The 25,912-nt window shown below is 37.9% G+C and overlaps 1 protein-coding gene across 2 annotated transcripts; it reads right to left on the bottom strand.

Annotated features, from left to right (window-relative positions):
- Positions 1–549: 549 nt before the first annotated feature.
- On the bottom strand, positions 550–24,375 carry susd6 (sushi domain containing 6). Of its 2 annotated transcripts, none has more exons than XM_084090974.1 (7): positions 24,131–24,375; positions 20,061–20,215; positions 5,868–6,059; positions 5,489–5,683; positions 4,635–4,773; positions 3,298–3,716; positions 550–2,660 (listed from the first exon to the last, which is right to left on the bottom strand). In XM_084090974.1, exons 2-7 carry the CDS (start codon positions 20,170–20,172, stop codon positions 2,635–2,637), a joined length of 1,083 nt encoding a protein of 360 aa, XP_083947100.1. In that variant the 5' UTR covers positions 20,173–20,215; positions 24,131–24,375; the 3' UTR covers positions 550–2,634. The 2 variants fall into 2 exon arrangements, with proteins under 2 accessions (XP_083947100.1, XP_083947099.1); XM_084090973.1 differs by having other exon boundaries at positions 3,298–3,719; positions 24,131–24,340.
- Between the last annotated feature and the right edge of the window lie 1,537 nt (positions 24,376–25,912).

The raw sequence follows: 25,912 nt of genomic DNA, 5'->3' as shown, positions 1-25,912 counted from the left end.
AAATAGCTGCATCGTTCTTTTAATTCGGTTCTTTGAAAGAATTGTCAAAAGAACCGATTCGCGGAAATGAATCTTAGTATGAATTCCTATTACTACTTTCAAATCTCCACCACTAGATGTCGGTAACGCACAACATTAATGACTCACTAAGGGTACCTGCACTTTACCCGGTAATACCACTGATGCATAATGTTTCCTCTGTTTATGTTTATCATGTTATTTTATATATGCATTCATTTTTTATTTTATTTTATTTGTTTTTTGTTGTGTGAAACTTTACATATATTTGATAGAATTTCATTCATGTAGAAGTTCTATCTGTTCTGTCATTTATGTCTGCTTATTGTCTGATACATAATCAATAATAAAAAAAACCCTAAAAGTATTCATAGTGAATCATAACATAAAAAGCACCAAACTTCTTGTGCACTTCAAATGAAAGCTTTAATTAGAAATAGTTATATACACACTGTAGAATTAAATTAAACTTTATACAAATATTAAAATACTATCTTCACACCCACAGCAATATACAGAGGAAAACCAAAAAAAAAAAAAAAAGTGTAATGGGGATGGGGAGCTGGGTGGATGAGTCAACTTAAATTACATTTGCAGAAAAACACCGTACAACAGTGTTTCACACACATCCTGGACATCCTTTTTTAATTGCGTCCTTTCTTTTTTTTTAAACTTAAAAAATCTTTTGAATGAAACTGATAAACAAAAAGAAATAAAAGCTCATATGTTCATATTTCACAATCACTGAAAAAAAAAAGTTCTGAGGAAGTTCGGGTGGACAATCTTATGTCACATCCTCCAAAGGAGTAAAACCCTACGTCTGAAATTCAACAAGACAATGTTTATGCATAGAAAAAAAAAAAAAAGTAAGGCCATAAGGAAACTGAAGACAAATTACCATAAAGCCAGTGAGACAGAAGAAACGTGATTACAAAGTGAGAAATGCATAAAATGTACAAGTTAAGGCAGCAGTAATATTTTGCCTTCAGTTTGCATGAAAAAAAATGTAAATAAATTTACAAATACAAGTCAGGAACACAAAACTGACGATGTGCAGATAGACAAACTGCCCTCTCTCTCCAAAATCAGACACGCACACAAAAAATATATATATATATACGATGCATGGTGACAAACATCAGAATCTCACATGAACCACACAGGGGGATATACACATGAGGTGGCAATGTCCAATGAACAAGGATGAAAAAATGCAAAACGAAAAGCAATTCAAATAAAATGGGTTTGGTTTTTCAAATGCCCATTTGCCAAAAGAACATTATGAGTGAAGAACAAGGCCATTTTTCTGGAGCTGAGTCTAGACAGCGCATTAAAACAATGCACAACCTATTTAAGATCTGATAGCTGATGCATTCTCTTTACAAATACCATCTTAATAGCAAATTATTTATTAAGAAAACTTAACAGAAGGTGCTTCTATCTTTGATAGTCATCTTTAAGATGTTAGCCACGCCACAGCTGGCTATGCAAAGCATTCAAATGTAATATATGCGGCTTCTATTGCTTAAATTATATTCCAAATATTATTAGTCTAAGTCAAAGCTAATAAGGTACAGCCCAGCAATGAACTTAGTCCACACCCAACAAAGTCCTCTTGGAAAAAGAACATAAAAGTGATAAAAAAAACAACAAAAAAAAACATCAAAGTTTTCTTGTGCGTGCAACACATAAACATGAGGGAGCTATACTTGCTTTTAAAAGGAAGAAATAAAGTTGAATTATTTCTCTGAAAGTATGTCTCCCTCACTTTGGACAAACAGACATGTAGACAAGGAACATCCATCCTAGTTAAATAACGTCGCGATTAGAAAATGGAGGTATTGAAAATGTTTCCTATTTTGGGGAAATGAAGCCTAGATGATACTTCAGCCCTCTTCGAATGACAACAGCCACAGTCACGCACGCACACACACACACACACACACACACACACACACACACAGAGCACAGCACAGGTACTTTTTGACAAATAAAAAGGCAAGCATGTATTTGAGTACAGTACAATGTAAATCAGTTCAACCCTGCGTCTCGCACAAGGGAATGTGTCGAGGTGGTGCTATGCGTCATGCTTTGATTGTGCCGTGCTCCTGTGTGTAAGCGTGTAGAACGAAACAGAGAATAGAAATTGCACAGAACATGCAGCATCAAAGAGAAAAGGGCCTGGCTTAGCAAATCCTTGCTGAACTCTCCCCTTCGCAAGAGGTCACAGTCATTGACGGAGCAGAGATCCACAATGTAATCTTAATGCATTCATCTGTAATTAGTGAATCCTCGTCATGACGAGGTAAGCCTGTGAGTGCAACTGGTTATTAGCGCACCTGCAAGAAAAGTGTTAAACTCGAGCATTTGCGCATCCCTTTGAGGGGTCGTCCGGGTCAAAAGTCCTTCCTGTCAAGAGAGCTGCCAGACTCCACGGGGGCCACGCAGCTTGTAGACCCCAGGGCCGGGCGATTTGTTGGCAGAGGGACAGCTGATGGATCTTCTTTACTGCTGCGTTCTGAAGGGTAGGTGTGGGGTAAGTGTTTGGTGAGAAGCTTTAGGGGTTGCAGTGCTGGCCAGCGATGACAGAGAGAGGGAGGGGGGCTGCACACAGACTCAGGCTTCCTTTAGCAATGGAATATCTGAAGAAAAAAGACATGAAGATGGTATAAGGTTAGGCACAGAAATGAAAATGAGTATTGTAACATCAAAAAACAAAAAATGGGTCAATGGCATGTGGCTCATTTTTTTCATTAAAAAATACTTTAAAAATGCAATCCACACAAAAACCTCATTTTCTATGATGAGTGTGTTTTGAAATAAGGAATCAAATTCACTTTAATCATTTTGAGGGAGCATAACGGCAAAAAGTCTGGTGATACAACTGTCCTGGTGATACAACATTATAATAAAGAAAAAAGTTTTATAAAAAAATGCATAAATTAATGCATAAGTCTCTTAAAATATCAAATAACAACCTTTTTATGACACGGCCATGTTAGTTCAGGTAGTGAAATGTCGTTTAGTTTTAATAATACTAAATACTAAATAAATTAATAATACATGATATTGTAAAAAAAACAAACAAATATTTTAAAATATCAAATTATTTTATAAGGTCAGGCTACTTCAGATTGTAAAATATTGTTTAATAATATTACTATTGTAAAATGTTTTTATAGAAAAACACAAAATTAAGCCAAAACGGCCATTTTGTCGAGTATCCACACAAATTAAACGACACATCACCTCTACATCTAGATTTGCAAGTTCACTCACCATCGCCATACTCTTCGGCAGAGGTGACTGAAAGCAAGCTGTGCTGATCGCTGCTCTCGCTGCTCTGCCTGCGGTGGAGAGGCGCAGCGGCACCGGGCTGCTCAGCAGCCCAGGAGCGAGAGGATGAGGAGGATGGAGAGGAGGAAGAGGGCACCTGGTGAACCAATACAGTCTCTGCGTGACACAAGGGCGCAGCAGTCGAGGTGGAGGGGAAACTGTAACTCGTCTGAGCCTGTTCTAGAGGTTCGTTCAGACCCTCCACCTGCGGGCCCTCCGACAGCACGATCTGAACCCGGGACTCGGGAGGTGGCACGGAAGTGCCGCCCGCGCCGTACACGGCCTCTTCGTAGGAGGGCAGCGAGACCTGAACGCCCTCCACCATGATGGAGGTAGGCTGTCCTGACACACCCTGCTCCCGGCTGCTTTAAAAGAGGGAAGGAGAGATATGGGAATAAAAAGCAAGGCTTAAACGGTGTCAAATCCTGACCTGTGGCTTACATCACAGATTACGCAACAGCAAATTACTGGAACAACAGCGCAGTAGGGGAGGTGCCATGTTTGTTTATGTCAAACAGTTGGAATTAGGATTGACTTAAACTTTGCGTGCTACTAAAATTAGTACATATGCAAACACTTCAAGAAGCTGTTTTTTGAACGTTCTCAATGGTACCAAAAATGACTGAAAAAGTACAAAAATAACATTTAAAAATGTAGTATAATAATATATCTATATAATATCTATATGCTTAAAATAGTTCAAAATTAAGAAAAAAATGTTTTGGACACTTGCTAGGTGTCAAATGTACCGGTAGTAGAACTTTTATTCAGCAAAGATGCATTAAATGCAGTGACTAAAGACATTTAGAATGTAACAAAAAATCTGCATGCTATCAAAGGAATAAATTACATTTTAAAATATATGAAAAGAGAAAACTGTTATTTTATATTGTAATATATTTCACAATATTACAGTTTTTACTGTATTTTTGATCATATAAATGCTGCGTTGGTGAGCATAAGAAACTTTTTTTTTTTTTAAATCTTACCAACCCAAAACTTTTAAACGGTAGCGTAAATTAGGACAAACATCAAATATAAACATTTTAAGTGTCTTTTTAATATCCGAAAGTATACAGAATACTGTTTTTACTTCCACTATTTATTTACTTTTTCCTGAAGCATTTTTATAACAAAAAATAGTCATGATTTAGGTTTTCATGACAGTTTTAATCCTCACGCTTTTAGATTTACATAAGAACTCTTTTATTCTAAAGAATAAAACAATAGTCATTGAAGAAGATGCGCTCAGTAAGAGGGAGAGTAACTCAGTAACTCACCGGCTGTGGTGGAAGGACTTGAGTTTGGGCTGAAGCAACACAAACAGCACCACCAGCAGCAGGATGAGGGCCACAGAACTGGCAGTGGAGGCCACGATAGACAGAGCCGGCATGGGCAGCATAGTGCGCTGCTCCTCCTCTGGAAGAGAAACCTTTTGTTTAATTCACAGCAGTGCGTAAAGCCAAAAGCAAAAAAAGTTTATAATCAGATATAGTTGAAAAGCCAATTTAATCAAGTCTAAGGTGGTTAGCTGGTCTACCATCCTGGCTAACCCGTTTAACCTGGCCTGTTTTGGAGGTTTTAGAGGGGTTTGGGGTGATTTCAGCAGTTTGTGCTGGGAAACCAGCTGGCCAAACAGAAAAAAAAACAGAAAACCTCTTTCAGCTGTTTTAGATTTTTTTTTCCCATCAGGGATAACTTCAATAAAGCTAATCACAAAACCAAACAATCAGATTTAAATGATAAACAGTAATCAAGTTGTGTGAAGAAGAAAAAGAAAAAAAAAACCACATTCACGCCACTGATTTCAGAGCTCAAATTTTAAATTTTAAATTTTAGAGCTGCCTAAAATTTTAACTTGCATCCAGTGACTGAATATCCAAAACAATGTTGATTGTCTAACAAAAAAAATTATAGGTGATGTTTAAATTATACTTTCTGGGACCTAAAACTTCCAATGCTGTACTAACTCACTTGAACAGCTTGAACTGCTATCTACATTATTATAATTTAATACATTTAAAATACGTAAATACGTTCGCAACATTTGCCAAGAAGAAGGAAAACTTCCCATATGTACCATGATGGCATAATTTCCAAATGGCCGAGCTTGTGGAGCAACTGTGTGACATACCTTGCACAGAGTGACAGCTGATCTGCAAGGGCGATTTCCACTCTCCGTTGTCACAGGTTCGGAACTGGTACCCTCCTTTTAGAATGTAACCCTGATCACAGAAGTACTCAATCACGGTACCTTGGGTCAGTCTGTGGCACGGCGAGGGGTGGCATTTATATCCTCCGTTCTCCGGCTCACTCGGTGGTTGACAAACTATTGGAAAAAAAAGCTTGAGAGTCAGTGCGAAGGAGAGGAACCAGAGCTTTCATATTAATTTAGAAGTGTGACGTAGAACTGTTTTTCTACTCAGAAATGCGCAATTCCAACATAATATGAACACAGCATTAGCCTTTGTGGAATGAAATGCTAAAGAGAGGGTAAAATTGAATGAACATACCATCATTTTTGACACAGCGAGGCAGGTCAGAAGACCAGTGGCCTGAGACGGTGCAGGTGATAATGCTGTAGCCATCCAGTGTGTATCCTGGATCGCAGCTGTACTGCAATAGTGTGCCAACAGGGAAGGAGCCACGGTTTGTTTCCGTCAAGTTCCCACTGCCATGAGGCACAACTGAGGGTCTGGGACAACCTACAGGGGCAGAAAGAGCAGAAGTTAGCATAAAAACCCATTCAACTGTGCCAACCAGTTCAAATTTCTCATGGGGCCTGTTCCGGTTATAGTGTCCTTCAATAAGACTGCAGTACAGACTACATAAACTAGTTATTTAATAATGATAAAAGCCACTTATTGACTGTAAATATAGGAGAACAAATGATAAATGATTAGTTGATTAAAGATCAACTAACAATAGGCGCGTTTCCATTACAGATTTGCACAAAACTTTTGCGATTTTTTCTAAATGTCGACAAAAAACTATTGCGAAATGACGGCGTTTCCATGAACCGATGTTATGCGACTAAAACTTAATTTTTTCCTCTCGCGATAAGTAAAGTCATTCCAAAAACCATGGCAACGGACGTTGGTAGGTTTATGTACTAATCCCAGCCACTGCACTGGCCATTATTATGCATCGAAGGAGATGTTTTCCAAGCATTAATGGTAAGGAACGACCCTTATACTTGTGAGCGGCACATATGAGGTGTTTCTGGGTGTTTCTCCCTCATATCTGCTTCGAGGTCTTGATTGTGGCATTTATTTGAGGTTTAGAATCCATTATTCCTGTAATAATTTTGTCTTATATGAATTTAATAAAGATCTCTGTCTCGTATTCTGTCCAAACACCGCGTCATCTACGTCAGGTGACCTGTAAATGCGCAAAAACTGTTTCCATTGCAGTTTTGCGAATTATTTCTTTTTCGAATTGCCTGAAAAACCACCTCATGCGAGCGTAAAAACTTTTTTGCGATAAATGGGAGTTTTTGGGAAAATTACGTGTTTCCATTAAGCGTATTTTCAATTCGCAATTTCAATTTGCGCAATTTGAAGGGTAATGGAAACGCGGCTAATGACAAAATTTTCGTGACCAACTTGAACATGAGTGAAATCTGCATGGGGAATTTTCACCTTCACATGAAACTCCCGATCACACACAGATTCCAACTGAAATGACATTTTGCAGAGCAACGTTAATTGCGACTGCACGTTAAGGCTGCTTCGAAATGTTCTGAAGAAAAAAACTTTGAAACTGTGTTTTCATGGTTGATCATTTCTGTCAAGTACTTGGGAACTAACATCACACAGACTCAGGCTCACACCAAAAGTTCTGGTCTAAAAGTGACCTAAAATTGATTTGCACTAACCCTAAAATTCATAACGTGTCAAAGAAAAAGGGGACACAAGTAGATCTTATCCTCATATTGCTGACAGTCTGGTATTACAGCCTCAATTTAACAAAAACTTCACCCATATTACACACATTATGTCCAGCTTTGAAAAGCATAACAGAATACTACATTTCTACCCTCGGGCTTAATGGCATAAAGCCAGTGGTATCTCTTTCCCTCTCATTTTCCTCGTCTTTCTCACACGAGCAAAAAAACACATTTCCTGAGCCCCTGAGCTGGAGCTTTATTCACACAATAGATCACTTGAAACACGTAAACATGTCTATCCCCTTATTACATTTATCCAGCAGAAAGAAAGAAAACAACTCAAACAAACAGGGTCTGTTTGGAGAGACCACCTCGATCACTGTGTTCTCTAATCTGAGCTTTTAACATGCTCTTAAGCTGCGATCAGCCGATTATGGACTCAGAGTTCGGACATACAGCTCAAACTCTTCTGATTTGACACCAGAGAAGCATTCAGGATATGAACTACAGATGCAAAGCTTCACAATCCATTATATCAAACGTGCAACATCTGTAAGCAATTGCTTCTTTGTTGGAGTCAGCGATCAGTATTTTAATGCACTTTTTAAAATGGAAAGATCTGATTCTGAGTGGACCAGCCACACTCAAAGTCGACGTGCATTACAATGTACGTTATGATAAAAGTATGAAAAAAGTGTTCTGTTTCAGATTAAAATTCTAATTCAAATCATAAAATATGTAGAAACAATTACATGTCCCATACTGTCTTTTAAATGTAAAATAATAAAACATTAAATGAAAAACAATATACATAAATTGTAAAAAGTACAAAAATGTAAATACAATATAAAAATATTATAATAATTTGAATACATAAAGCCTGAAAATCAATTATTTGGCAAAAGAACATTTTATTCTGATTAATATAATTATTATTTATTATTATTAAATGTAACTACTTATTGAACCTGTCTGTCGTGCTGCTGTCGGCCAATTTTATACAAGCCACTATTAAATAATAAGCCACTTGAAGCCATGCATTACATATAATTTACCATGATTTAGGCACAACAAAGCATTTTTTTTTACCCCTTGACTATGGTAAAATCATTGTACTCAAAAGGCATATACTTGACGTATCATTTTATTCCACAAATAAACCTGTTTCAAAAGGAAGAGAATGAGACTACATATATGACAAAAGAACCAAATGTGACCAAATATAGCTCACATTAAAGATATATATTGCAAACCTCAGCTACATTTGTTTTGCCTTTGGTTGAAACTGGATCTTCAAAATAGAAATTTTCTTCATTGTTATCATTTCATTATTAGATCATGCGTCACCGAAAGCTAGGATCTATCAAGGGAAAATGTGAAAAGAATCTCAGATTTGCGGAAGAACGTTTGTAGCCTAACTGGCGGCTGCCCAGACCTGCTATGACAAGTTGGACTGGGCCTTCACAATCTAAAACTGACTGTACACATGACAATAGAGATACCTATCTTAGGACTACCATATGGGATGGGTTAGCCTATTTGTTTGAAAACATTACGACCAGAAATATGTTGTAATGTTCCAACTGAAATCCCAATTAACCTGTTTGGCTGGCAGAAGTTTCATAAGAAACCTGGTTAATTTAGTCTACCTTGAACAGCAGATCAAATTTACCACAAAAAATGTCCTAATGCACTCTTAACTGGATCCTTGACCTCCTCTACTAAACACCAATAATCTGAATAAAATATACCTCATTTATATAATGAGAAGTTTAGCATTTGGAGTGAGATCCCAACAATGAAACTAAAATGTCAAACACATGGTCCCGAACGGCCTTTACCCTCCATCTGTCCATGATGCAGCACCCAGAAGAAAGAAAAAAACCAAAGGGATTAACAGCGGAATGAAATTCTAATTATCCTTCATTAGAAATGGCAGTGGTCTAAAAAGCGGATCGCTTTACTGACCACTGCAGTGCGCAGATGCTCAGTGAGACCAAAACCCAGCAGAGCCCAGGCATGGATTAGACCCTGGTGTCTCAAAAAAAAAAAAAAAAAATCCTCCCTGGTAAATATGTTTTTGTTGGAGATCTCCTTATGACATGGGCTGATGTGTTTTTCAATCTCTATTGTTTCCCCCTCATCTCTCCTAATTCAAATCCCTGAGATCGTAAGCAAATTGTCAGTAAATGGTAGAAGGGGGATTTGTTCCTCTGTCCCATTTATGGAATTTGTAGAAACTATCTTTAGTTTCTCCCTATTTTTAGGATCTCCCACAGACATAAACATGATTCATTTTATAATCACAACAACAGTATATCATGACTTCTTTCCACTGGAAATGCCGCCCAAAAAAAAAAGTCATAACAATGTGGTAATGTCTATTTTAAATTTTAAAATCACCTAATCTTATCTGAGATTGAATAAGAAGTCTGATGTCAGTACAGAAACGGTTTACATTTATGTAATAGTCGAGTTTTTACTGAGTTCATTTTTGTTAACTGAAACTGTTAGTTGAAAACTAGCATACCTGTGTAAAACTACACTAAAATAAATTTCCATGGCACCAAACTAAAACAAAAATGATACACAGTACATTATAAAACGTGAAATCTTACCAATCTGAATGTATTAAGCTTGAAAATGTCAATAGACAGAAATACAACTAGACTATTTATATACTTGTTAGCATATTAACTTTGTCAGCCCTAAAATACTAAAACTAAAATAAATAAAAAACTAAAACTAAAAACTAAACTGAATTTAAAATAAATTAAATAGAAATAAAAATAAAAATGTCAGCAAAATGTTTCCACCATATGCACGCAGCAAAATGGAATCGCTCACATTATCATAGCTAATAAACACAGGTTGGAAAAATACACTATTGTTCAAAAGTACATTTTTTATATATATATATCTTAAACTTTTAAACAGTATTGAAAAGGTATAGCAGAATCTATACCAGCTTGAATGCCCTGCTCTAACCTCACATGGTGATTCATTCATAATACATGTTTGTTCATTGAACTCTTAATACAGTTATCACCAAAGCCTGCTTTGCAAACCTCCTGAGATATCCAGTCGTGTTTATAGCACTGCGAGTTTGACGTTGTTGACGAAACAAGCGCACCACAGCTGCTGAGATATGAGACCCACCCGTGACAAAACATGTCTTGAATGGCTCTCAAAGGGCTAATAACAGTATGTAGTTTCCTTGTAAGAAAACGCTGCATGAGAGAGAGGAGGCCGCAAGATACTCGAGTCTCATGTTTCTGTGTACATAACACGGTTGGGACGACATGAATCCAACTGCAGGCGAGAGGGATAACGAGTTGATGTGTGTGAGTGTACATGTCTGCGTTTACTGTTCCCACATGTGTTTAGAGCAGACTCAAAGGGTTAAAGGGAAACAGCACACAGCTGACTGCGAGAGATAAAGCGCACCCACAGACTCTCACGCCCGAGCAGGAAGGGATGTTAGGAAAGAGTTTCAGTGAAAGGGGTGTTATTCCTGCAGGGACAGAGGAGAGAGGAATGAGTTTCCACATGAACATGTCTAATAACACAGAAAAAAAGACGGTAGAAACAGACGAACTTGGCTGCTACACCAAAACGAGCCCTGACAAGACATCCAGGTGACTCTCCCTGGAGAAAAAAAAACGTAACTGTTTGAGCCTCTAATGCCTGAATCCACAGATTCAATAATATTTTATTGACTCAACACACAAACATCGACCAAAATATAAAAAAACATCTCTCGGCACCAAGCATTTTCACATTTGACTTTCTTTTTTTTATTCACAGAGACAGTGTAGCATAGACCAACACATTTATACATATTTATAATAATAATAATTATCTAATTTATGCATACTAAAAGGCCTATAATTATTTTCATGCTAAGCATTAAATGGATATTAAAATCTGATACCATTAAATAAATAAATATAAAACAAAAATCAGTCCTTTTAATTGCTACAAGTGAATTTAGGCATCACAACATTTTAATATACAGTATGTAAAATGGATATTAGTTTTGAGGTTGACAAAAGATTACATTTAACAGTGTTATAAAATTATTAGTATTTTAAAGATTAACTTTAAGTGAGCGTTAGATGATGGCAAAGGAAATCTAAATGAGAATAATTTTAAAAATGTCTAATATCGGCCCATAACTTAATAAAATAAAATAACTGATGATAATATTGATTATTAGCCATTACAAAAAAAACTGAAACCAATGCATCTCTAAAATATATAGGCTAGTATCTTTTTATTTGGGACACGTGAACAACAAAAGGGCCTTAAATGATGCCTGTCTTCTGAGAAACCGAACAAAAGCATTAACCAAAGCTCCACGTGTTCTGTATTACGCCCGTTTATACCCCGAGGTCGGAGGCCGACTGATTTAAGCAGCTTGTCCTCACAGACCAAATCGACTAGGAGGGAAAACCGAGAGACAATCTGACAGAAGACACAGAGGAAGACTCTATTGTTCCTCTAGGCTTTGTCACAGTTAAAAGTGGCAGATGGGTGTTTGCACCCTCCTGATTCTATTCGGACAGCTGTGAGGCACAAGTGACTCCTCTTCTGTGTACAGAGAGGGATAAAAAGGAAAAAACAGAGAGCGAGAGGGGGCACCCGGTGGCCCTGCTGTGTCTGCTATCAGCGGATGGCTCTAGACACAGTGCTCTTGTGTTCGGGATCTGCTGTGCCTTGGCTCACCCACTCCAGGAATGCACTCGGCCCACAGCTAATGACAGATTGGAGCCTCTGTGGTGCACGCAAGCGGTCGGAGCAAAAGCTACTGCCATTCAGCTGCCTGGATCCTGGGCCAGCAGCTGTGCTCAGAGGTGCCGACATCGATTGTGCTGGCTAATGGCTATTAGGAACTTGAGTGCGAAAAGGGCATCTGTTTAAACGTGACTAGGCGACTCAGAGGGTCAACAGTGAATGGCTATCAAACACTGTCCACAAAGACAGATGGTGCAGTTAGTTGTTTTGAAGCAAGGCGGGGATAAAAACTTTTTTTTTTTGGCAATGCTGAGCAAAAAAGGGTGGAGTGTTTTTTTCTCAGATGGATTTATGTAAATAGTTTCACTTTTTTAATCTCACACCACGAGCTAAACCACCAAGGGATCGGTTCCACACGCAACAGATACAAAACACTAGTCGCAGCAATCTTGCAGCAACTTTAAAATAATTGAATGTAATTGAAAAAGTCTTGAATGGAAAGTTCACCTCATGTCTTATTCACAAAAAGTTCCAAATCAACCAATTCACTGAAAAGATTCAACTCAAAAGAATGATTTGTTAATGAATCAGACATCCGATTCCCAGATTTTCAGTGAAAAACAACTTTAATCGGGTCTGTTTCTCATCTAGAGTTATCATACAGGTTCAGTGCCGGACTTTGTTATTCTTCTAGTTATTTATCTACAGCGACTAATAAATCAGAAGTCTCACAGGAAATAGCTTTCTTCCACGTTGAAAAGTAAGGTGGATACAAGTGTACGAGTTGTATGGAGCACTTTCATGCTGCTTTCTGATCTTTTCTGAAGCTTGAAAGCTTCTGTCCCTGTTCATTGTAGTTACATCGAAAAATTGGATTCTACAGAATTTCTCCATTATTTTCAGTAGAGATAGAGGTTTGAAATGAAGGAAATAAAGCAACAGTGTATACTCCACATTTATGAAACTATTTAAACGTCTATACTAGGAAATAATCTAGGCTAATCATCATATGAGGAACCGTCTGTCTCTTAGTCACTTACATTTTTACTTCCTCATGACTCTCTGTGGAATCAGTAACCGTTTCATCTGGCTATACAAGGCAAGATGTGGGTTCTGTATAAGCCAGTGCCTAAAGTATTGTCATTGAAAGAGGCAGGATGAAAATGGGTTTTTATAAAACTGCATGATTTCCCTGATGTGTAATGAATATTTAAAATATTGACTGCTAGTTACAAAGCTACAAACAAGCGAACATGTGAGCAAATAGATCAGCAAAAGAGTAAATGTTATTTTTAGATTCGCAATTTCACATAAATAGTTTCATGTTATCCCCTTTCTACACATGATTAACCAGACATCAACCTTTAAACTCAGTCATGCCATTGTGTTTGATAAGGGCGTGGGTGGATAATAAACTGAACCAAACACATCTTTTATGAGATTATTAAGATATACACAACATAAAAGTTATATTACAGCTTACATCTGCACAAAAGGACGAGGATGCACACATGAACTTGATTGTGCTTGTCAGAATGTGTAACACCCGTTGTGGATGCACTCTTCCCGTAACAACGTGCTGAAACACGGGCAACTAAAGCACAGAGAATTCACAACTAGGCCTGTCACGATAACAAATTTTGCTGGACGATAAATTGTCCAAGAAATGATTGCGATAAACGATAATATTGTCGTTCGAGACCATTTTCATCTAATATAATGATAATGGCATAATAATGCAGGTACACATTTTCAAAGATCTATAAACTTTTATTTCTTAAGAATATTAAACATTGAAATTGGAAAAACATTTTAAATATCCACAAAAAACTAACAAAACAACCAAAAACAATAAAAGCAATGGACTCTCAGTGTCTGTTAAAAAAAAATTCACTTGAATAAATACCAAAAAATAAAAATAAAATGGATGTAAACAAAATTGCACTTCAAAAAATATTAAACATTAGGCTCAGACATAAATAGTGATACATTCCATAACAGGCAAAACTGCCGGTTAGGACCTTTGTAAACAAATAAAAAAAAGCCTCAACAGTACCACAGCATTTTGCACTGTCCTCTGTTACTTTGTCGACTAAACAAACGCTTGAGTGATTGTGTAATTTACTGTCGGGAAGACGGAGACGCACTTTATTGCGTGTATATGCTACGCACTGAAAATACTTGGTTAGGATTAGGGGTGAGGAGTGTGTGTGTATTACACGCCATAAAGTGCGCATCATATGCACGCAAAAACTATTTTTGGCGTATAAATGGCACGAGAAATAACATTCGTGGTATAGATACGCATTTTCATGAGATCGAGCTCGCTGTCGCGTTTGGCTTTGAAACCAATTCCATCTTTTTCTTTTTTTTCCCTCCAACTCACAACTAGCGTCTTCTCTCTCTCCCGGCAGTCGCCGCAAGCAGTCCCGCCGGCGCTTTCCCATACAAAGACCATGTGACTGACAAGCGCCGCGGCGCCGCCTCCCCACACAAAGACCATGCAACTGACAAGAGGGTTCACTCCTCCTATACGCTAAGGAACCGAGAGTGGTCATCCAGTCTATTTGGTAGAGAGAGAGAGAGACGAGGAAAACAAACAAGCATGCAAATGGAATTATCGCGGCCGGAAAAATTATCGAGCTCATTTTTTTTATCGTGCGATTAATTGATTTATTGACTATCGCGACAGGCCTATTCACAACATTATAATGTAATGTATAGACTAAATTTTTTTTTTTGGTCCAGACCAAACGAACCAAACTACAAGTGTGAACACAACCTAACTCCCATTGTGGATGTGCTCTTCACATAACAACAACGCTGAAACAAGGGAACTAAAGGACAAAAAAAACGTACAGTCTATCACAATAGTGTTCTCATAACGATAAAGAAAAAGATAGATATATTTATATCTATTATCGTTTTCATGATCGATCGTCGCTGTCAAGTTCGAGTACTCGAGTCCTTCTCTAGTCCACACTATAGTGTTCATCGAGAGCACACACGGCCACAAGAGAGGCGCTTGCAGCCTTCTGAATTATGAAAAGACAAATGGGGCATCCTACAGTCTTGTGCGCTTCAATGACATGCACTGAAGTGAAGGTACAAAACTGCTATTTTTCCACAATGAACACAAGAGACACAAGCCCTATGATTCATATCATTCCTAACCCAAATGATTTGACACCCACACAAACATCCTCTAAAACATTTGTTATGAAATTGAGGGACAGCACAACATCTGCTAAACCTGTGCTACTAGAAACATATTTTTACTGTAGAAAGCTAAAGCAAGCTTTGAGGGGAAAAAATAAAACTTCACACAGATTTTCCAAAGAAGAAGAATCAGGTCAGCCTTGTAACTCTTTTAAAGTTGCACTACAAAGTGATCGAAACAAAACTTGGGAAATGTGAAGTGTATGATCACAGTTCTCATTTTAATTCTCATTTTATTTTCACATGATGTGCCTCAATCAAACAAACGTCATTGTTATTGGGAAATTTACTGTCGGGTAATGATGGTTAAAAAAAAAGTGCAGACATTTCTCAAACCCACACAAACCACATCCTGAAGCATAAGAATGCTGCTTCTGCATTTTGTTTTGGAAATAAAACCTTTATCTAACAAGGATGCATTAAATTGATCAAAAGACAATTATAATGTATCAGTTTCCAAAAAAATTACTAAGCAGCACAACATTGATTTCTGAAGGATCAAGTAATGGCTGCTGAAAATTCAGCTTTGCCATCAAAAGAATAAACTACATTATAAAATATATGAAAATAGATTTTTTTTATAATAATATATGAAGTTTTTAACTGTATTTTTGTGTTTTTGGTTAAATAAATTGAGCCTTGGTGACCATGCAAAAACATTAAAAACAATCTTACCAGCCCCAAACCTCATATCAAGTGATACCTATAACGGTTTGTGCATGAAAGTACCTGAAAAGAATCAATCAACATTAAACAATTTGTTGCAAATTCTATTTGATTCTACTTTTTACAATTTAAATCTGCTTTTTGATTATTCACAATAGTTGAGGTGTAGGGTTTATGTATGCTAGCCTAGCTCACGATGCCAGCACCTCATCCAATGCCTTTCAGGTCATAATGGATTGAAAACAGTCTTTGCTGAAGTGAGAAGGAACACTTGCTAACATATGGAAGTGTTACAGTGATAAATCAGAGTAAGAAGTGAGTAACATGGGAAATTCCTGTAGTTCACAATTTGCCTAGTGCTAAAAACAGAGCGACTTCAGCTGTGTGCCTTTAGGGAGCTGCTTTTCGTTCTCACACTCTGAAATAGTGTGGGCTAAGTCAAGCTCCAGAAACCCTAAGATCAGCCCTTGAAAACAGCAAGGTTTTTTTTATTGTTGCCTTCCTGTGCTACTTCCTCTTGTTTGTTTCTGTTTGACACACGTGAATGAAGCGATGCAATCGAGCCCTTTAAAAAGAATCGTTTCAAACAACATCATTTCATAAAGTATATCTGGTCCCTGCTTGTTTCTACTTGCACCTAAACTTTGTAGATCATTATCTTGGTGCCTTGAAATTGCATTGTTCAGTGAATGCTTCAAGCAGTTCGCTGTAACATTGTAAACCACAAACCATGGTTTTGCAGGTCCTGTCTTGAAGTTGGATGTGCGCAATTACTAATTTCATTAACGTTTAAAAGGAAATTTTGTGACAGACTAGTCTATAATGCCGCTAAAAATAGGTCAGATAAGTACGATATGATTGCCGTGCATAACGTTATCCATTATAGACATATTTATTCAAATCTGAATTAATAGGCAGTACAGGCCCAATAAGTTCAAACCTAATAGCCTATTATAAACAGATTTCCTCAAATAAAAAGTTAGTCCACACAGCCAAGTCAGCCCGTTAAGGTATTGTTGTTCGTTACCACGGCAACCACTTGCTTGTCCGGGCATGAACACACTTCTTGTGTATGAAAATATCTGTACACATGACGGCCTGCAAAATCGCAAGAAAAACTTGACATGTTCTGACGGCTACATTATTTAACCGTATTTTCTTTGTTAGGATGCTGATATAGCAACTGTTCAAGTGTCTAGTAAGTAACTTGCTCATCTTCCGAGTGGACTTTTCTTTGAACCCACCGTGAGTGACACAAAGAAAACCAACGCATGCAAAATCTGAGGTTAAATTAAATTATATTGTTTTTCGCTCCAAAATAATATATTACTTTTAAAATGTAAAATTAACATTACAGTCATTTAAACGTAGCTTTTGTAAAAATATAAAGCAAAAAAAATGTGAATGACGACTAGTATTTCCAAGTCGACTGGCAGCAACAGTATCATTTAATCGACTAGTCGAATGGTCTCACACAACCCTAGTCTTGACATTGACACTGATGACCTGCCAATCAAGCTACATGGCCAAAAGTATAAGCAGACCTGTGGGGATTTGCACATCCGATTCAGGTTTCTCTTTCATCACTCAGAAGCCTTATATGCTTCCTTCAGTATGTTCTACAACATACCAATACAGATCCAAGGTCTAGGACTTCCTGTACGGGGTTCGATTTCATGCATTTAGGCCTACACCCATTAAGACTTAAAGACTTTACCTATTATGTCCATTTTTACAAGATGTACTATAAGTCTCAGGTTTTCCCAGAATGTGAAGTTTCAGCTCAATTTACCCCATGGATCATTTATTTGACCAATCTGTAAATGTCCTTTTCTGGGTGGAAGCAAAAACATGCGGTTTTCGTGAATGTACTTTTAACTGCTGCTCCTCACCCCCCTTTCCAGAGGAGCGCGGAGCCTTTACATCTCATGCCTCTGATACTCGGCCAACAACAAACAAAACATCTGTTTTTTTTATGTTTTTTTTATTGTGGTTACGTTCACATGACTTTGCAGTTCTTCATCATCATTATTTGCGGGCGTTTTAAAGCCATACCAGTTTAATCTTCTGATATGCGGTTTTCTGAGCGCACACAACCAAAGCACAAGCACAGAAATGCCGTGTGTCGCGTGAGCACTAAACTAAGTTCTCTTTCGCATCCTATTGCGCTTAAACTGTCAAATACACACAGCGTTTACATAAACACAGTCGGTTATGTCTGTGAATGTAAACAGCTGGGAAAGAAATTGCATGTCTATATTAGAAAGACGTGCATTAAAGCAGCAGCGGCCAAATATTCAGTATCTGCTGCTGTCTATGCTGTTAATGCGAATAAAATTAAAAAAATATATGAATAATGTCAACAAAATGACTGAATAACTTTTGTAGCTTTAATAGCTTACTTGAATGCTGCAGTTAAATGCTTTAGCAGAAGATAAACATGGCAGACTGTGTACAGCTCACTCAGGGGAGGAGCTATGCTAATAGGGCCGATTCCGTCGCTAGGCGTGGACAGGGCCTGTTCCACTGTCACATGACAATGGATGCATTCCTGAACAACTCATTTTGAGACACCTTTTCTGATTTATGGGGAAAACAACAAACAGAGTGGATGGATTTTTACCATAGTATGGTGATTGTGTACACAACAAAATTATAATTATAAATTGTAATTAATTTATAAATAAATTATAAATTGTAAAAGTGAATTTTGCATAATAGGTCCCCTTTTTTATTTACAATTTCTTTTAACTGAAATTACACACTTCATCTTTAAGAACACTGAAGAGATGAATCGAACAAAAATGGATATTTGGGTGGATGAAATGGAAAAGCAGCCAAAAATACGGCACAATATCATCAACAGACTTTCATCGGATGACCTTGAAAAATCATCCCTTCTGTCCGCTGCTCAGTCTGTGGGAAGGCTGAACACGTAGCTTTCAGCCGATGTACTAGATTCATGCCAAACACGTGTGAGCAGCCATACATTCATGCACACACACACACATATTACTTGGGATCACTTGGGACACTTTTGTCCCTGGCTCGACTTTGTGGTGCTGAATCAGTATGGGAATGTGGCCACATGGGATCAGCGGTCCAGCCGAATCCCACCATCCCTCAATCTCTCCATCTCCAAATGCAACGCTCTCAATGACTCACATATTACATAAGGCAAGAGACACTCATTTGCTCATTGAGCCGCGTTCACGTGTTGTTAAGGGGAAATAGTGCAGATGCCGTGTGGTTTTGGAAACAGAGAGTTAAAGGCTATTCAGACTGGACTAGTTTTCCAAACGATGCTTCAGTAGCAATATTATTAACAGAGAACGGTTTTGATTTCAAATAATGATTCAGGTAGATTAAGTCAATACAGTGCCCTCCACAAATACTGGCACCCTTGGTAAATATGAGCAAAAGCGGCTGCGAACTTCAAAGGAACCTGGTTCTATGGTCTGATGAAACTATAAAAAGAGCTTTTTGAGTTAAAAAATAACTTAGGCTTTATAAAACACACACACACAAGTGCCCAAGTGACTAAGGTCACACATACACACCTCAGTCTTTATAACAACACATCGACTGCCAGTCAACATGGACATCTGTCTTAGTTCTCAGGCCAAATCTGCCATGTTGAACATGATATAGAGGTATTTTAGTGAGGGAGACTCTGGATGAGACTCTCACGGACAAGGGCAACAGACATACACACACCCTCAGTGGAGAGAAAGAAAGAGAGTGAGTGTGTGCCCAGCCCCCACAAACACCTCCCAGATGCTCGACTGAAAACAAAGAAATGATGCTCATTTTATTCCATCCGGTAGCTTAAGTCCAACGGTTATTTCTGTTATCAAAGCACTGACAGCGATAAAAACAAAAGAACAAAAGCCTTTGTCTTTGACGTCAAGAATCATGGATGCCAGTAGACAAAACCGCCCCACTGTAAACCATTTGTGACTCAGAATTATGCAGAAACCCGAAATTCAATATAATACATTGAAAAACCTCCATTCCCGCAAGTTACTTTACATATTTCATAATCTAAGGACATATTAGCCTACTTCCTACGAAATAAATCAATGAGGCAGCTGTCGGCATCTTAAATATTAATGTTTAAAGAGTGTGAGAGCAGACACAGCAGTGGAAGGTCGAAGTGTAGGAGTTTGGAGGAGGTTTTTGTGAATAATCTTACCTGAAGCTTGGCCTGTGGGGAACATGCCGAGGAGAAGGAGCAGCAGGGATTTGGCGGCCACCCTGTGAGCGAGCGAGGTTCTCGTCTCACACGCTACCATTCCATTGCACATCTTTCAGCACTGCTTGTGCAGCAAGAGTCCTCTCCGGCTGAACCTATTGACACAAACACACACTTATTACTACATGGAGCTCAGTAGTTAAGAGTATTAAATGCAAAACAGAGTACTTTACCACACTCACATGTAGGGCTGGGCAATATGACCAAAATCTTATAACACGATATGAGTAATTTTATGTTACGATAAAGATAGCCTAGGCTATATATCATTCACGATATATTGAATAAGGTTATGATGATATAACATTTTAATCAACAAAATACAGAAAAGATGCTGCAGGAAATCCACATGGTGTATGGTGTTGTTTATATTACATATTAAGCCTATTAGCAAATATGCACTTAGGGAAAAAACAAGAGCACGGCCATCACACTAATGAGAGCAGGTGCAACGGCACTGCTAAGTAAGCACAAGCCATTTGTCAGCATTCCTCCAAAAGAAGATACATGTGTGTGCAGAAGGAAGATTAAGTTCAAAAACATGGGGTCCTCGAATCTGAGAAACAAACGGGATGCTGAGAGTGCAGCTACAGCCAATCTGCCACCGCCGCCACACCTTTCCCCTCATAGCTCCGGAGAAGCACTAGGGTGTCCAAGGAGCACAAGGAGTGTGACGCACATCCCACTGGCAGAGAAGAGCTCGCCTGCTGTCTCGTGTACCAAACAGACTGGTGCAATAGAACATTCTGCAACAAAATGCTCAGTGCCAACAGGATCCCAGAGTGGGAAAGCAGCAAATCAGCCTGGATTCAGTAAAAGTGACTAAGGTGTTGTACAGATGGCATCCCGAGTAAGCGTAATATCGTAATAACACAAATATCCAACAACGATTGCTTGAAAATATTGTAAAATACAGATACATGACCGCATCACAAGCTGTTGAAGGACCAAGCTTGTACAAAATGCAGAGAAAAATGGATTGACTGATGGATTGTGACTCTCTAGATACTCACACGACGCAAGAAACCGGTTGACGCAAGCACAAAAGACTACAATGGTATTTCGAGGACCGTTGCCGACTGAAATAATACTGTAACACATTGCAGCGAAAAACTCTAAAGTGGATTTAAAGGGTAAGTTCACCCAAAAATTAAAATTCATTCCAAACCCACAACACTTTTATTCATATTCAATTCTTTTTTTAACGAAACTTGAGAGCTTTCTGTTCCTCCATTGGAAAGCCCATTACATCACAACGTAGATGCATCAAAAAGTTGATCAAAAATATCCTTAAGAATCAAGTTTAATCTAAGTTAGTCTAAGTTAGACACAAAAAGACTTAATTTAGGCTTTTATTCACATATAAACATTAATCAAAGCACATAACCAGATAAAGCACATCAAATATGATATGATTTATATGGAATTGTTTTAGGACCCATTTATGGACATTTTGAAGCATCAACGTTTTAGTGGAATTGACTTTCAAAGAAGGAACCGAAATCCCTCGGGTTTTAAAAAAAATATCTTAATTTGTGTTTGAGGAGAAGAACAAACATCTAATGGGTTTGGAACAACATGAGGAACAGGAGCTATCCCTTTAAAATATCTATTTTATATGATTTTTAATTATTTGTTTTTTTAAAGCATTTCTTTACCACTTTGTGATTAAAAACAAGTTTAACCACATCAGAAAGCCATAATCCTATCACACTACTAGTCACTTTCCTTTGAAGCAAACATAAAATCCGGCCAAATGCCAAAAATAACGTGGCACCACAGTTCCTGTTTCATCATACCAGAGCTGCCTTCAGGTTCAAACCTAAAAGGGTTTGAGCAAGAAATATCCAAATGCAGAGCCCTTCCAGGAGGTTTTGTACAAGATAGGAGAAAAAAAAAAAAAAATACATAGCTGGTAACTTAGGCCTTTTGTTTAGTATATTATAGCTCACACAGTTCCTATGAAACTAAACTTAGCCCTCAGCCAAAACGATTGACAGAGAACGAATTATATATTCACGAGACCAAAGATCGCCCGTTAGGTCTACACAAGACGAATTATATCTCATGTTTAACCACTACCGTCGGAGTCAGCGGCGAACGTCAGAAGAACTAGCCGAGGAAAGGCTCATCCAGCCGGGAAACATGAGCGCCGAGCGCCCGCTGATCCCATGGATCACAACCGGGGGGAAAAAATATCATCTTTATAAATAAACCACAGATTTGAGCTTTTAACAACTACATTCTCGCCTGAAAAACTCTTAAAATTACATTTCGTGACACAGTAACAGTAGTATTATATTAAACTCTATATTAAAAAACCAATATTATTCAACCAATCAACGTCCTGCAGTGAGTCTAGCTCCACCTTTTAGTACCGTACCACTGTGCTAGGTACCCCAATGGAAGGGTACCTAAAAAGTGGTACGGTACGGTTCGGAATTTTGGTACCATTCACAACTTTTGATAGTGGAAACGCAAATAAATGCGTACCGTACCGTACCGCTCAGTGGAAACGAGCCATTATATACACCTTTGCATATGAAAAGCAATGAGGAAGAGGTGGTCATCCGTAGGGATGCAACAAGAGTTTGTGCTTTTTCAAGCAACGGTTACATTTGTCCACATGATATCATATTGAAACAACATCTTGATCAAGTTTCAACATGAAGCTTAACATTTAAGTCAAGACATGCTACTGCAAAACGCACAGTAAAGTAGTAGTTGGGTTACAAGTGGTGCAAAAACAAAGCAACAACCAATGCATGATGGCTGAAAATTAGAGATACCAGACAATTACAAAGCAATTAGTCGTGGACAGATGACACTAATCTGGTTTACACGACTCTATCGCCTCACTGCAAAAACTAGCAGCACACCTTTATTAAAATAAATAAATAAAAGGCCAGGTATTTGGAGAGAAAAAAAAAAGTGCAAGTAGGGACATGGTAACGTATGTAAGACAGAAATAAGCCCCAGTATGTGCGAGCTTAAAGTCACACGCGTCGACACGTGCAACTGTTCCGAGAGCAGAAGTACAACAAAGAGAACAGATCGCGCCCTGCTCTCCAAATACTGTGAACAGAACAATATTAACCTATACAAACAAACAAAAACATGATGAATCACTAATGTTCGCGATTAAGTTTCATAAAATAAGAAACTTTGAGGTTGTTTCTAACTTTTCGAACACAAGTTTTTAAAGTCCTCCTGTTATGCGAACACTGTTTACGGCACAGCACTTTGTGGATGTTTGCGCGTGTCCAATGTTTCGACATGTCGTTTTTGTAACGGGTAGAAAAAACAGGATGTATATTATAATTAACGTTACATATTGACAAACTCCCTAGATATTCACACGACGCAAGAAACCGGTTGACGCAAGCACAAAAGACAAACAACGATATTCGAGGTCCGTTGCTGACCGAAATAATACCGTAACACATTGACGAATATACTTGTCAATGTATCGAAAACAAAAACAGCCGTTTAATAATACACATACAACAGATATTTAACAGTCTAGTAAAGTAAAATGGCAGCCTATGGCTAACAACAGGCTTTGTCCGCATCGCCGGACTGGCGACTTTAGTAATCGCGTTATGACACACTAATTAACAGCCACATTTCCAATTGAAACTCGCAAGATAATGACCTCAGGACAGTGTGATTAACTTAAACAACAAATACACGTCATGATCTTGAACAAAAACGATCTTTCGCTGTGATCGGAACAGTGCTTTTGATTGGATTAGGATTCACTAGCGAGCCAAGTTAACGTTATATGGCTGGAATAGCTCCCTGTGTGAATATTAAAGTCCTATCAATCAATAACTTACCGACCTACTATTTTTATATTTAAGTACATAGACTGAATCATTTGGCTATCGATATATGTTAGCTTTTACGCTAAATAGTGATTCAGACCCTAAAGACTCCGAGTGGCTAACCGTGTTAGCTCAGCTAACTAACCTTCACAGCGCAACAAAAACAACAAAAACAGATCTTACCAGTGAATGCCCTCCTCTTTAAAACCAGTATCGGGTCACCATGGAGCTGCGTCTAATAGATGGAAATCCCAGGGCTACTGTTAACGCGGTATATGCTGGTATGGAATATATTCTGAGATTCTGACGGCCCTTTACGATCTGAACATCCGTCTACGGAGAAGGTTGAGAGCAGCCAGCCAGCGGGGCCAGATCGGAGTACCTCCTCCCAACAGTAGGAGAGGGCTTCGAGCTCCACCAGTGGCCTCGCTCTCACACCGTCTCCATGACGACCATGGCGAACTGTACGCGAGAGGGGCGGGGCTTACGAGGTCCGCTAGTTCACGAGAAATCAGCTGTAACTTGGAAGAGGAGGGGGATGCGATCTAACACAGATGGGTCTGCTTTAGTATAGCATAATTGCAATATAAACGAATTTTGCCTGCTCATTGACACGGAAGTGCATTTGCCCTCTTCTAACAGCTTACGAGTTACTTATTTTAATAAATAAAATGTAATTCTGGCTTCACAATATATAATAAAGATGATTTTAGTTTGTATTATTAATCCTAAATGTATTAAAAGAAAACACGTCTTCATGTCTTACTGAGTAAAAACCAAAAAGTACATTAACAATATTATAGATTTTGATAAAAAAAAAAAAAAACACAGACTGAATATTTGTGAAGTTTGCAAATTATTTATTTGAATAACTTATGTAGGTACCTTACCTTTTGTGTTTTTAAACTGTCCCTTTTGGTCTTTTCTATGATCATTTTCTCTTTATTTTATTTGCAGTGTTAAAAGTGGAAATAAAAATTAATGTACACTGGGGGGAAAGTGACAATTGAGAATTACATGTCGCTGAAAAAAGATGGCAAACAGACTTTTTTTAAGTTTAGCTTTTTTGTTCTTATACAATTTAATTTATGTAATTGAGGTAATCGCTCAATTTCTTTCATAAAAGAGAGAATTTGAATATTTGGATATGTAATGTGGCAAGCAACAGATTTCTCGATTTATTACTAGAGGGCAGCAACAAAGAAGAGTAAGAGACAGTTGAACGTAATATTATATTGTACATTGTATGAAAATGAAAGATGAGTGTTGCTCATAAAATTGCAGGATAAAGGAATCCAAGACATGTCATTGAAAAAATCTGTTGGCAAGAAAACAAGGTATGAAAGATGAGATGTTGCAATATATAAAAGCAACGATATTATATTTGAGAATATAATTAACTAACTAAGCTAAGGAATCTTTTTTTTCCTAATTTAGTAAGAGTTTTCCTTTCCGCATAGAGTGGTGTAGGTATGGCATCACTTTGTAGGCCAAAACGCAGAAACGAGTTAGCATTTTAGCACCGGTTCCATCGTCCCAAAGTCAATGGGTTTTTTGAATGGGGTTTTGGTTAAATGGCTGAAATAAGGTCTGTGGTGAACACAAGCTCAATACACTTTCACGTTTTATTCTATGACATAAAATACATCAATATTACCACACTCGTGATTTTTTTAAGCTGTTACGTGTGTTGAAAAACAAGTGGCAACATTATTTATTTATTTTTTTGTCTAAACGATAAACATTATATTTGAACCATTTATTAAATGCTCGAAGAAAAGAAACAAATGGCTAAATGGGAGGCTGTCGAGGAGATTAAACGTCATCACGCCGAACAGGTCAGCTCAGTCCGCTTTTACAGCATCGTTACGGTTATAATTGTGCACTTACAAACTATTCTAACTCAAACGTTCTGGGAAAATGTTTGTTGATAAAAACTGAAAGAGTTGTCTGAACCTTAGTGAT

The sequence above is a fragment of the Abramis brama genome (genome assembly GCF_963993115.1).
Source record: "Abramis brama genome assembly, chromosome: 18".
In the NCBI taxonomy this organism is placed as follows: domain Eukaryota; kingdom Metazoa; phylum Chordata; class Actinopteri; order Cypriniformes; family Leuciscidae; genus Abramis; species Abramis brama.
The sequence above is the reverse complement of the archived record's forward strand: the minus strand, read 5'-3'. Positions and strand labels throughout refer to the sequence as shown.

Bases quoted from the DNA above. Each gene is read 5' to 3' on its own strand.
- susd6 (XM_084090973.1), bottom strand. From the start codon at position 20,172: ATGTGCAATGGAATGGTAGCGTGTGAGACGAGAACCTCGCTCGCTCAC. The intron at 4,774-5,488 runs GTATGTCACACA...TTTCTCTTCCAG, and splicing joins CAGCTGTCACTCTGTGCAAG to AGGAGGAGCAGCGCACTATG. The intron at 2,661-3,297 runs GTGAGTGAACTT...TTTTTTCTTCAG, and splicing joins TGCCGAAGAGTATGGCGATG to ATATTCCATTGCTAAAGGAA.